The sequence below is a fragment of the Pongo pygmaeus genome, chromosome 8 (assembly GCF_028885625.2).
Source record: "Pongo pygmaeus isolate AG05252 chromosome 8, NHGRI_mPonPyg2-v2.0_pri, whole genome shotgun sequence".
NCBI classification, from domain to species: domain Eukaryota; kingdom Metazoa; phylum Chordata; class Mammalia; order Primates; family Hominidae; genus Pongo; species Pongo pygmaeus.
In genome coordinates, this window is record NC_072381.2 from 62,947,534 (window position 1) to 62,961,166 (window position 13,633).

General features: G+C 55.9%; 1 protein-coding gene across 2 annotated transcripts in view; it reads left to right on the forward strand.

Annotated features, from left to right (window-relative positions):
* ZCCHC24 (zinc finger CCHC-type containing 24) overlaps positions 1-10,131 on the forward strand; it is a 63,249-nt gene extending 53,118 nt beyond the window's left edge. Inside the window, exon 4 of one of the 2 annotated variants that reach the window (XM_054503117.1) lies at positions 5,974-10,131. In XM_054503117.1, coding sequence (XP_054359092.1) covers positions 5,974-6,087 — 114 coding nt within the window. In that variant the 3' untranslated portion in view covers positions 6,088-10,131. The other variant, XM_063669901.1, reaches the window with a different exon arrangement.
* Positions 10,132-13,633: the final 3,502 nt, after the last annotated feature.

The following is a 13,633-nucleotide window of genomic DNA, read 5'->3' on the forward strand; positions in this document are numbered from 1 at the left end:
CATGGGTTGGATGGTGCAAAGAAGAACCTCACATCCAAGGCTTCTGTTTTCTCAGTAAATGGGAGACAAGTGGGCTGGGGCGGGCTTGAGGAAGGATGAGCAAGGAAGCAGCCTGCTAGGGAAAGCTGGCTGGACCACCCAGCCACATCCCAGGCCGGGGGAGGTGCGCGATCCTAATGCAGTGGCAGGCGTCAGCCTAGTTCGGTGACTTGCTCCAGCACAGCTCGCCTGGCAGGTACAGGCCAGGCCCGGTGTACAGAGGGTCCACAGGGCAGAGGTTGGCTGGGCGAGCACTCCAGAGGGCAGATGGTTAGGGGGTGGGCCTATTTGTAAAAGTATGATGACTATGCTTCATCGTGGGGCGTCAGCAGGGAAGGGAAGCTACAGGGGACCGGTGGAGAGGGAGACTGGGTGGGCCTGTGGACTGGGTGGAGTCTGGGAGCCAGTGGAATGGAAGGAGAGAACGAGGGGGCAGAGATGGGTGGTTTCTGAAGAAGCCCAAGTCTAGGGTGTGGCTGAGGGGTGGTGGGAGGGAAAGGTCACTGTCGATGAGGTAGTGGGGGATAGAAGAGCCAGGGATGGGGTGGGCCTTCCATGTGTGCTGAGTCACCACAAAGGACAAGCAGACAGAGGAGGCAGGAGGGAAGTGGGCTCCGGGAGCTACTGGGGGAAGGCTCCCCTGAGGGAGAGATGTAAGACAGAGCTCTGATGGGGTAGAAGGTCAGTAGACCAGGGGCCTGGAGGATAGCTTGGAGCCTGGAAGGGCAGATAAGTGGCCTGGGAGGGAGCAGGGGAGGAGGGAAGGCAGATAATGGTGGCTGGCTGGGGGCAGGAGTCAGGAACAGCTCAGTTTCTGCAGGGCCTCAGATGTATGGGGGCTGCTGGGGTCTGTGCTGACAGTCCTGGGGGCTGGGTCCTTACAACCCCCTCTGTGACTTAAACAGAGAGACAGGGCCCAGCCTGTGCACCCAAGCCCCACAGGAACCCAGTCTCTGCAGTGGCTCCAGCCCTCAGCCCCTGCCCCGATATTGCCCCAGCATCTGGCTGGGCAGGGCTCCTCACCATGCCCCTTCCACAATGACAGGCTCATTCCTGGCTTGTGTCACCATCCTCAAGCTGGCAACGGCCCCGCCTGCCTCGCCATCTCCATCCTGCCAAGCTCAGTCCCAGCACAGCTCCCTGACCACCTGTCCCCCATCTCCACATTCAGGATCAGCTCTCCCAGGACCCAATCTAAAGGATCCCTCAAGAGTGTGTGGCTGGGCCCTTCCCCTCTTCCAGTCGTTAGGCCACTGTTGAACACCTACTGTCTGCACTGGGGACACTGAGGCCCCAAAAGAAGACAGGACTTCAGTAGTCAAGTGACCAGTGACCGGTCAGCTGGTGTCAAGGGGCCCTGGAACTCAGGTCTCCCACCGCCCAGGGCTCTATCTCCTCTCCTGAGCTCCCAAGCTGGGAGGGGGTGTGAGGGTGGTGCCTCTCTATCCCCCAGCTGTTGGGAGCCTTTAAAGAGCCCAGCGGCGGTGCTCCCCATGGTGCCACGCAGTGGAGAGAGCTGGTTTATTTCTCCTGCCCCACAGAGCCCTGACCTGTGTGGCCTCCGTCTCTGGAGAACCCCCCACTTCCCCACTTTCCTGGCCGCCACATCTGCTTCCTGTTGGCCTCCAGCTGCAGCTCCCCCTACCGGCTCCGGTCCCCTCAAGAAGAAAACACCACTGGGCCTTGCCTTGCTGCAGGGAGTTGGGGAGGCCCTCCATCACGGTCAGCCCCAGCTGCAGAGTGTTTTCCGTCCGCAGAGGGGAGTGTCTTGACAGCTTCCCCAGGCTCCTCGCCCAGTGGCAGGCCAAGTGGGGCTGAGCAGTCGGGCCAGAGCCCGGGCCCACAGAGGGAACCCCCACCATGGGGTCATGGCCAAGGAGGGGGCGCAGCTCAGATGAGCCCAGGAGGGTGCTGGCAAGGATGTTTCAAGATCATTTCACCTGGGACTTCGCTGTTTCCCCTGCCTCCATGCTGCCCCTAACCCTATATAACACATGATACCAATACTGGCCAACATTTTGAGTGCTCTCTATGTGCCAGGCACTGTTCTAATCCCTTTGCATAGACTAATTTACTCTTCACAGCAACCCTATCATGTAGAGTTAACCTACGGACTTAGCCCCCATTTTATGGAGGAGAAAATTGAGTCCCAGAGAAGTTAAGTGATTTGCTAAAGGTCACACAGCGATCACTAAGTCTTCCGGAGCTTTTTATGGCTATAAAATACTTTAAGACAATCATCTCAGCTGGGCACTGTGGCTTATGCCTGTAGTCCCAGCACTTTGGGAGGCCAAGGTGGGAGGATTGCTTGAGCCCAGGAGTTCAAGACGAGACTGGTCAATATAGTGAGATCTCATCTCTATAAAAAAATTTTTTTTAAACAATTAGCCAGGTATGGTGGTGCATGCCTGTGGTCCCAGCTACTTAGAAGGCTAAGGTGGGAGGATTCACTGCACTCCAGCCTATGTGACAGTGACCCTGTCTCTAAAAAAGACAGTCAGCCAGGTGCAGTGGCTCACACCTGTAATCCCAACACTTTGGGAGGCCAAAGTGGGTGGATCACTTGAGGTCAGGAGCTCAAGACCAGCCTGGCCAACACAGCGAAACCCCATCTCTACTAAAAATACAAAAATTAGCTGGGTGGTGGTGTGTGCACCTGTAATCCCAGCTACTTGATAGGCTGAGGCGGGAGAATCACTTGAATCCAGCAGACAGAGGTTGCTGTGAGCCGAGATAGCGTCACTGCACTCCAGCCTAGGCGACAGAAATGAGACTCTGTCTGAAAAAATAAAAATAAGACAGTCATCTTATTTACTTCTCTATCACACAGACACATACACACACACACACACACACACACACACACAAACTAGGAAAAAGTCAGTGAATGTTATTAACCTCCCACCCAGATCCCAAAAGGGCAAGTTGAGGTTGTGGAGGAGAAAGATCCTTCCCAACAGCCCTTAGCTGATAGGTGGCAGAGCTGGCATGCAAAGCTCTGTCTATCTGACTTTGGTGATACCATGTCATATGGAGACGTTGCAGAAGACACCAGACACAGAGTTTTCCAGAACAGTCTTCAAAACAAGCTGGCAATGACCCCTTCAGTCTCCATGGAGGTTCTGCCCTCAGTCCTGGGCCTGCCAAACCTCTGTCATCCCCAGAGATGAAGACTCAGAAGGCAGATGCCAGTCAGGGTGGGTGCAGCTGGCAGGTGCCAGTGAATTCCCAGGGGAGAGCACTGTGCCTGTGAAGACAGGTTCCCCTCCACCAAACACAGAAGGGTGCTACCCTGGGGACAGAAACCCAGGGACTCAGACAGGCTGGGAGGGAGTGCTGCAGTCTGGGGTGGCCACTGGTCATAAGCTGGCCCTGAGCCCCAATACAGTGTAGCCAGTGGGGCCAGCTGCGGGCAGTAGGCAGTATGTCCCTGCAGTGCAAGGCTTGGAAACAGCATGTGTGGCTGGAAGGCCACACACCTACCACCTCCTCACTGCAGGCCCCAGGGGTGTCCCTAATGTCTTGGAGCCTCAGTTGCCTAATCTGTGGAAACTCCCTTCACCATACATCTTTGACCTGTTTCCTCCCTGTGCCACTCACAGGGAGGTGGTGACATTCGGTGGCCTGACTTAGGTGGCAGTACTTTGCCACATAACGTGTAAGCCATGGGGAGTGAGGGCTGTGTGGGGCCTGTTGAGTCTGGCCTTTCTGGCCTGTCCTGGAAGACTGGGTCCAGGAAGAGGCCCTGGCCAGTCAAGAGGGTGGGGGCTGCAAACCAGCTTTGTTTTGGTGTGCTGGAGGGGACACTTCACGACTATACTGATCGGACCGTCCTTTGGGAGCCAAGCAGAGTCTGTATGGCTGGGATCTCCAGGAAGAGGTGACAGGGACCCAGATTCTAACTCAAGGTGGGAAGTCTTCTTACAGTACAGGCAGTAAACTGAGCAGTGGGCTCTGCCAGCAGGCAGCTCTCCAGCCCTGAGGGCACCCAAGCCCCAGATGGAGGAGCTGTTGGAGGTCTCCCTGGGACGTCCAGGAGAGCAGGGAACGTGCCCTTCCTAGGTCCTTTCACCTTGGGATCTTGGCTCAATTTTGATAGCCCTCCACCAGCTGGTGTCCCCCCTCCCACCCATAAGACAAACCACAGACAGCTTCTGCATGCCGGGCTCTTTGTATTCATTATCTCCATTGAGTTGTCTGGTGAGAACAAGCCCATGAGAAAGCTGTTATCAGCATCCCTGTTCACAGATGGGTGCAAGGAGACCAGAGGGGGGCAGGTGGCCTGCCCAAAGTCACACAGCTCTTAGGTAGCAGAGCCGGCATTCGAGCCCAGGTCTGACAGGAAGTCAAACTCCTCTCTTCCCTGGCTAGGACGAAAGCTGGACAGGGAAGCCAGTCACCTGAAAGCCTCTTGTGATGTGGTTGACGTGCCTGTCTTTCCCTCCAGACCTTGGCTTTGTGACTTTAAGCCTGGGAGCACAGGGATGGGTTTTATGACTCCTGGGCCAGGGGCAGAAGGGTGGTCCCTGGATCAGAACCCTCTCACCACAGTCTCCCCACCTGCCTTCTAGAACCTTCTGACTCTTCCATTCCCAGACCGCTCTGAGTGTCCTCTTGGGGCCAAGACTGTGGATTGGGTGGAGAAGCCAGTATACTACTTTTGAGCCATTCACAGCCTGGCCAGGGGGACAGAGCACACCCTCTGCTGCCCTACCCTGTCATCCCGGGCCATGGTCTGCAGTCCAGGTTCTCCTACCCCCTCTCCTGGGCATGTGGCCCCCAGCTGACCCTGACCAGCTTCCTGTGAGCCCCCCATGTCCATGCAGGGTGCCCTTCTGCAGGCAGGGGCTCCAGCTGGACAGAAGGCAGCATCCCTGTGAGCTGGCCAAGAAAGCGTCCACTCAGGAGCTGTTCCTCATGGCCTTCATAAATTCTCCAGGGAAACAAGTCTTCACCAGCTTTGGAGAGTCAGGAGGGGAGGAAAAGAGCGAGCAGGGAAGCTCCCTCTCTAATAGAAATGTGCTTGTCTGTGCCTTCCGCTGTCCAGTTCACACACTCCCAGACGTCTCTCTGGATCCTCCCAGTCCCCTGCAAACGAGGCACTGTGAATGGACCCCTTCACAGATATGGAAACGGAGGCTCCCTGAGATCACCCAGTGAGTGCGTGGCAGGATAGGCCCGGCAAGTCACCTCCCTTCTCTGGGCCTCAGGTTCCTTGTTAGAAAACTGAGGTTTCATTCATGCAGCCTCAACAAATAGGGCACTGGGCCGGCACTGGCCCGGCCCTGAGATGTGGGGGTCAATCAACACTCATGGAGCTCGCTTACCACGAGCCCGAAGCACTGTGACTGTGTCCGGGTTAGGCTTCCCTTGAGTTCTGAGGCCACACAAGAGTGGAGAGTGGCCAGGGAAGAGGCGCCGGATGCTGGGGTCAGGAGATGTGGGTCCAGGCCTCCGTTGCTGTGGACCTGGGTTTCCTCATCTGACAGGCTGCACCCATGTCCTGCCTCTAACCTGGACTCACGTGAGCTTCAGGTGCTGGCTCCTCAGGCAGCACTCAGGGCAGAGCAGAGCAGTGCACATGGCCAGGGTGCCAGGTACAAGGCCCCTCCACAGCCCTGGCCCAGCCCAGGGCCCCACCTGTGTGTGCCAGGACTCAGACGCCTGCAATGCGGGCTCAGCAGGAGGGCCCCGGCACCTTGGCTGAAACAACCTGTGACCACAGGCGCCCTCTCCCCACCCCTCATCGGGTGTGTGTCTCTCCCTCTCTGTGTCTGTCTCTGTCTCTGTAGAGGTGTGCCTCTCGTCTGTCTGGTCCCCTCCCTGTGTACCTGTCTTACCTGTCTGTCTCTGTGTGTCTCTCCCTGTCTGTCTCTGTGTTTCTGTCTTTCTCTCCCCTCACTCCCCTGGGCCCCTTCCTCCTTCTCTCTGCAGAGACCCCTGGAGAAGCCCGATGGCCTGGACGTGTCTGACCAGAGCAAGGAGCACCCGCAGCACCTCTGCGAGAAGTGCAAGGTCCTGGGCTACTACTGCCGTCGCGTGCAGTGACCGGCTGCCCGCCCACACCCAGAGCCGCCCCCCGCCAGCCCGAGGAGACGCTGCTTCCCTGTGCTACTCCGAGGGGCTGCGTGTTGCCCTGTGCATGGGGTGCCCTCACAGGCCTGCGGGGCTGGGCCGGGGGCTCTTAGCGTCCTTGTCTTGTGTGTGTTGACAAACAGTGTTACTGACATTGCTGCCCCCCACAGGCCAGGGAAAGCAGGGAGTCTGGGGCTCTTTGTAGGTGGGCCTGGGGTCTCAGTGGAAGGGACAAAGGCAAGCAAAAGCCCATGTCTAGGAGCCCTGGGTGTCCCCACAGGCTCTCCTCTGAGAGCCTCTTTGGGGTGAGCAGCCTTGTATTGGCCACAGGTGCACTAAATTTACTGTGAATCCCAAACCTCCCCCAGACCAGCCAGGCCGCCTGCCCCTACCCAGAACCTTCCGGTTTGCCCTGTATGGAAAGCCACTCTCGGAAATCCCTGTTTCTTTCCTGAGTCAGCAATTGTGGCAAGGGGACATGTGTTCTAGCAGCTGCTGGGGAGTGGACCTCTCTGTCCCTTGCCCGCCTTAAGCCCCAAATCCTGACCCCCTCTGACATCACTGGCATTGCACCTGGGTGTGCCCCCCTTCCCACCCTATGGACCCAGATAGGAGGGGTTAGGCGCAGGGGAGGCACGGAACGCTGGACAGATGTGTCCTGGGGAACGTGGGGCAGCCCCTCCCACGACCCCCAACAGACTGCCTTAGGTTTTGTCAGCCCCACTCCCTTTCCTTCCCCTCTGCCTCCCACCCACTCTGGGGGTCCACATCAAGGTAGTTGGGCCCAGTGTGGAAGCCCAGCGTGTCTGTTCTAGCAGAAAGGACACAAGCCTGGTGTTCTGGAGACCTCGGCTCAAGTCTTTGCCCTGCTGCCGATGCATTGTGTCACCTTGGGCAAGGACTTCGCATCTCCAGGCCTCAGTTTCCCCATTAGTTAAATGACAGCATAACACTAGAGAGCAGAGGGCCCATTTCAGCTCTGTTGTTCTGGGATTCAGGCTGGCCGGTGCTGTGTCCTGGAGCTTTATTTGGGGAGTTTCACCCAGAATGGTGGGAGAAACCTCCCAGGTGCCAGGTACCCCGCATCGTGACCCTTCACTTGGTGTCTTAGGAAGTCAAGCTGAGGGATGCTGAGTCCTCCCCTGCTGGCCCCTGCAGCCCCAGCCCTGCTTTTCATCCCCCACCCCTGCAAACATGGAGGAGACCCCTCCTTCTCACCTCGGTCTCCTAGCCCCTCACATGGAGAACCCTGAGACAAGCCACAGAACCCCTCTTTTCTAAAATGGGGACAATAATTTCCTACCTCCCAAGGGAGCAGAGAGGCCTCGTGGCACGTCCCTGGCCAGGGAGCCCACTGTCCTGGCTGGCGGCGGGATCGTGCGCTCCTCTCTCTCCCAGATGAGAAGCCCCGTTTCCATGGTCATGACCCTTCCTTTCTCCTGGCTGCCAGAACTGGGTCTCTTGATTTTGCCCCTACATTATGCCTCTGTGGGAAAAAAAAAAAAAATCAGACCAAGAAATGGGCCTGAAATTCAGTGTTTACCATGGCTCAAGGATGCCCATCTGGTGTCCAGTTGCCTTTTGTATTCAAATGAAAATGCTTTGTACAACTGAGGAGTTACGGTGAAGTGTTAACCAGGGGTCCAGGGAGCGAGTTGAAAAGATGGAGTGAGTGTATTTGCAGCCAGGGAGCTGCAGGGTGGATTTGAGGGGCCATACTCTCTGAGCACTTAAAAAAGGTGTATTTGCTCCAGGCCAGGCAGCAGGCTGTGGACACCCTTGCCACCACTGGGGACTGCCACCGAGGACTCCCCGAGCACGTTGTTCCCCGTCTTCTCCAAGGTGTTGAGGTGAGCTGGGGTTGGCCCCGGCCCAGGCTTCTGTCCCCAAGGAGAAGCTGCCACTGACAGTCATCCTACCGCAATGCTAAAGAGAATGTTCGCAGTGGTGGGCGGCATGCCTGTGCCATCCCTTCCAGGGACCCGGCCATGGGGGACCTTGGCCCAAGGATGCCTGGGGCCTGCCAGCTGTGCTGCAAAGGTGGGGGGGCCCACACCCTAAAACTAACCCAGGCCCCAGACCACTCGAGGCCAGGGATTCCCTGCATAGGCTAAGGGGAGTTGGGATATCACCCTAAAGTGACCTTGCCAGTGAGTTGTTCAGCAGGTAGCCACTGCCCTGCCATCTGTGCAGAGCCAGCCACCTTGGGGGCTGGGGTTCCCGCTTTGAGGCCCACCCTCCATACTCCCTTTGACTGGGCTCTGGCTGAACTGGGGAACTCTCTGTGGTCAGCAAAACCCCTGCCATGCAGGCCAGGTGCCATTGAGAATTAAGTGCTCAGAGGGCCAGGAGCCCAGGGGACAGGAAAGTGTGTGGTTTTAGTACGTTCAAAAGGGACAATCGCTTGCAGTTGGTAGATCTAGCGATCTAGTTGGGAGATAATGGTGTTTACCCCATATGAAGTATTCAATAGTTCTACTTGTGAATTTGTATTTATTTTGAGTTATACTTGACACAGAATTCCTTTTTTAAAAAAAATATGTGTGTATTTTGGAAAAAAAATTCATAGATGTTAAAATTTCTGCATGGTTACCAGTTTTTCTCACAACACTGAATTTGGTAGCTTTTCCCGAAAAAATCTTCACAGAAATTTTTTGTCTGTATATATTTGAGGGCCTTTTTTTTAAAAAAAAAAAAAAAAGAAAGAAAAAGAAAAGAAAAATGTAATTGTTTGATTTTTGAGATTAAAACAAACAACAAAAAGAGAGGCATTTTCAAAACTTCAGAACTTTCAGGAGGGCAAGAGAATATCAAAGATTTCTGGAAGTATTTTGCCACCTTCTGGTTGAGCTGCAAGAAAATATTTATGGTGAGAACTTTTCTGTTTCCCGTTATTGGGTTTTTGGTTGGTTTTTGTTTGTTTTTTACTATGCTTTGGTCTGTAAAAATATGCAACTGAACTACATTCAGAAGGAAATATTGTCTACATAGAATATTATATGAAGTTGGTACATAATTCTGATGAGGAAAAAAAAATCTTTGCAATTCTTTAAGCCATATTGTTGTTTTTCTGTGTTGTTTTCCCTGGATGAAAATATCAGTATTAAGTAGACAGCATATTATTCAAGTGTTTAGACTTATTAATATGTTCTTGTCCTGTATTTATACATATGTGTATTTTGGAAAGTATTGCCTTTTTTAAGGGAAGCTATAATTCGATACATAGTGAAAAAGGGAATGGTGACCCCTTTGTGCCTCTTCCACTGAGGATAACAAACAGCATTGTAATCTGTTCTCTTGCACCTTCTTCTTATTATCTTGTTATTACGGTTTTATTAATTTTGTAGAGGGGCAGGGAGTGGGCGAGGGGAAGAAGCAGCTTATTTGACTAACGAGCCCCTCTGTGGTCCACCAGCGTCTTGGCTTGGTGGGAGGGCTCTTGATCAGCAGGGCCCCAGGAGGGAAGAAGAAGTGGGGCAAAGCCTGACCTCGCCACTCGGGAGCTTTGCCATCTGAGCCACGCCTCCTCCAGGCCATGCTCCTTGAACTTGCAAATGTCAACCGGAGCCCTTACACCAGCCCTCCAGCATCTAATAGACTTGAATCTACTCTAAACGAATATTTAATCCAACCTCACTACATTGTAGCTCAGTCCAACGACTAACCCTGAAATGGGGGTGTTCCAGCCTTCAGTGAGATGGCCAAGCGGTCCCCTGGGGGCTGTGGCAGAGGGCTTATCCTTCTCTGTTGCCAACCTTGCCGTCCGACCTCCTCCACCCCCATGCGGTGACCCCGTCTGTGTCTGTGTCTGTCCATACGTGTGAGTCCAGCTAAAAAGACAAAACAGAACCCGTGGGCCCAGCTCGGAAGGTGCGTGGAGAAGGCTCCGACGTCTCCGAAGTGCAGCCCTTGGGATGGCATTCCGTTGTGTGCCTTATTCCTGGAGAATCTGTATACGGCTCGCCTATAGAAATATAGCCTCTTCATGCTGTATTAAAAGGACTTTTAAAAGCAAAAGAGGCTCACAGGTTTCCTTGTTCACGCAAGCGTGTGGAGAGGCTGGACTCCTTCAGAGGCAGGAGACGGGGCAGGCATCAGAGAGACTTGGGGCTGGCCTCAGCTCCCCTGGGTCTGGGTCATCTTGTAATTGCCCTGCCTCCATGCCATTGATTTGCCTCCTCCCAGCCTCTCTGCCCCCATCTGGACACTCTCCAGGGCGACGGCCCTCCCCAAGTTGGCCCCAGACTGGGTGAGATTGTCGGCAGATGAGGTCACGCTTTCACTCAGCGGGGGGACTCCCGGGTGACCATATATAGGAGTGAATCTGCCTCGGAGACGGCAGCCCTGGGCCGCTCCCACTTGGCACACTCGGCCAAGATCAGGATTTGGGCCCAGACACGGAGCATCACACAGTGAGCAAACAGATCAGTCCAGGGGAGACGGCGCAGGGGCCCCTCTTCTGACCAAAGCCTGGGCTGTCATGAGGTGGGGCTCCTGCTGAGGGCCATGGGGAACCACAACGAAGCAAGACTGTCAGCAGCCACCCACCTGCAAAGCCCAGCATCAGCTCTTGCTGTTCGCAACCTTGCTGCTCACCTGAGTCACCTGCGGGGCTTTAAGAACATCATGCCTTGGTCCCACCCCAGGGAGGCCAAGGAAGTGGTCCAGGGTGTCTTTGAGTTTGTAAAGCCCCCCAGCTCAGTCCATTGTGCATCCAAAGTTGAGCAGCACTGGGCTTCAGATGGTCCCTAGTGTTCCTGTGGGACCCACGGTGATGGAGAGGAGGCAGGGGGCAGAGAGTCCTGTCAAGGGGCGTCCGGTCCTCAGCTCCAGTCAACTCTTGCTATCTATGAATGATGTTGCCTGGGGAGGGAGGGAGAGGCAGCAGAAAAACTGGAAATCCCAGTTGTTACGTGAAATTGTCCATGTTTTAAATGTTGGCAACGAGTTAACTGGATTTTTGAATAGTGTAGAAGTCAAAGCACATCCCTATGGGCCAGCCCACGCCCCCTGACCATGGCCTCTGAGATGGAGCAGAGAAAACAAAATGCCAGTCCTTGGGGTCGGGGACCATGGATGTGAAGGGGGAGGGACAGGCAGGAACAGAGACCACCAAGGCCAGACCTCCTGTCTTATTTGGGGTGCAGGGCAAATCCCAGAACAAAGCCCCTTCCTGCTGATTGGCATCTAGAGAATTCCCTGCGGGGTGCCTGCCCTCAATGTGTGGAATGGCCAGAGTCGCTGGCCTGAAAGCAGGTGGCTGCCAGTCGGGCCCAGCAGGGGAGTGGAGAGGGGACCCACCTCCGCCAGGGTGAGAGGAGAATAAAGGACCCCCTCCTCCACACCATGCCCTCTGCCAGCTCAAGTCCTCCAGCAGCCTGGGTGGGGCTGTTGCTCTTCCTGGGCAGATCTGAGGACACAGAGCCGGTGTCTGTCTCAGGGTCCTCCTGTCCCCTTCAGCACTGCCGCCAGGCCAGCCCTGCCACCCCAGCTGTGTGACACTGGGTGACTTTCCCCCTCTCCAAACCCCAGCTCTCCCAGGGGTGTTGTGTGGATAAGACAACCCACTGAACACAAGACAAAGCGCACTGCTTGCACCCGGGAGGGGCCTGGGGAGTGTGGGTCTCCTGTTCCCACTGTCTGTGGGGCTCAGGCAGAAGCATCCGACCAGTGATCACACCAGGGATTCCGCAGGGAGCCAGGCCTCGAACCCAGGGCCCCAGGTGCTTTTGCACACCCAGTAAGCATTGACTGGGTCCCCATGCATGTTGAGGCTGGGGCTTCAGGGCTGTTGTTTGATGACATGCCCTTGTCTTTGAGTGTGTGGCAGTGTGCATGCGCCTGTGTGTTTGTTTTGTTTTGTTTTCTGTGGAAAGAACACAAACCCAAGGCAAACACAGCCTGCATTTCGACATCTCCTGGAGCCGTGGAAACCAGTAACTCCCTGGACAGGAAGGATTTCCGGTTGGACTCAGTGTCTGTGTCCAGAGGCAGCTGGCTGCTGAGGACCCAGGAGAGAGCAGAGTCCACCAAAGAAAGGGCCGGCAAGGGATCCAGAGAGGGTGGCCCTGCTCCGGGCTAAAGCTGAGGCCCCACCTGGAAAGGTCTCACCTAGCACACTCACCCAGCACACTCACCCAGCAGGCAGGTGGCAGAGCCAGGATTTGATTGAACTTGGAGTTCTCACCTCCCAGTGCAGCGTATCAGGGCAGAGCTGGGACAGAGACAGAGTTGCAAAGGTCAGACCAGGAGTGAGGGTCCAGGGCTGGGTGGTCTCAAAGGGCAAGAGACCAGGCAGGAGGAAGGGAGGTGGGGCAGGTCGGTGCCAAGTGGTGATGGTTGCCAGGTTGTGAGGAGCCCCCTTGGCATCTGCTCCAGACACAGAGAGGGGAGACCTGGCCTGGGAAGAGACAGAGGGAGCTCAACTGCCTGAGCACCAGAGCCCATCGGGAGCCCAGGGCCCCCCCTGGCAGGACCCTGACAAGGTTCTACTTGGAATGTGTGACACAGAGCCTCATGTCCTTATCTGTAAGCTGGGGGCAATCAGGACACACTGAGTGGCAGGAGAGACCTGGGCAGCTCCTGCACACAGCCCTGGGGTGGCCACCTCTCTCCCACCAGCCCCCACTGTGGTGCTGAAGCTCCCAGGCTCAGGCCACCAGCCGGCTTCTGCGCTGAACTCCGGCCATAGGCTGGAGTTCCTGCCGGTTTTCTGGCCTCATGCATCCTCCTAACAGTCCTGGCAGAAGCCAGGGCAGAGAACAACATGTCAGTATGTCAGGTGGATAAACTGAGGCCTGGGGAAGCCCTGCTGCCCCAGATTGACAAGCAGGGACCTCCGCCTCACCCTCCAACCTCCACTGTCTGCGCTGTTTCCGATTCTGACCAGGGCCGCCGAGCGGATTCCCACCAGCCTGTCCAGTCCTTCCTTCAGCAAACAGCTGTCTGTCAGTGTGTCCTGGGACCTGGCCGGGAGCTCTGAGCTAGGCCTGGGACCCACAGTGTGCTGGGGAGTCAAGCCCCCACCTGCCCTCCTCAGAGACCCTGGTCCTCCTCCCTACATCCTGGTAAATCCAGGGCTAGGCATCCGAATGCCACCCTTCCAGGGGCTGCCTCCTGTGCAGCCTGTGCCCGGCTCCTGCCCAGGTGTTTGGAAGTGGGGAGAAGGGGCAGGGAATACCCCAGATGAAGGGAATGAGGGCTGAGGTGGGCTTGCCATCTCTCCAAAGTCAGGTGTCCTTGCTATTCCCCCAGAGCACTGGAGGGAGCCAAGAACGGGCTGCGCTTGGGTACAAAGGCCACTCTCGACACTTTCCCTGCCGTTTGTTCTGAGGCTGGATCCCAACCGAGATGTCAGGGCCACTTGCTCCCCACTGCCCACACACACACGCATCCTCGCACATCTCACACGCACACCCTCACACAACTCACACACACACTCACACATCTCACACGGGCACCCTCACACATCTCACACGCACACACACGTCACACGCACCCACACACATTTCATGCACAC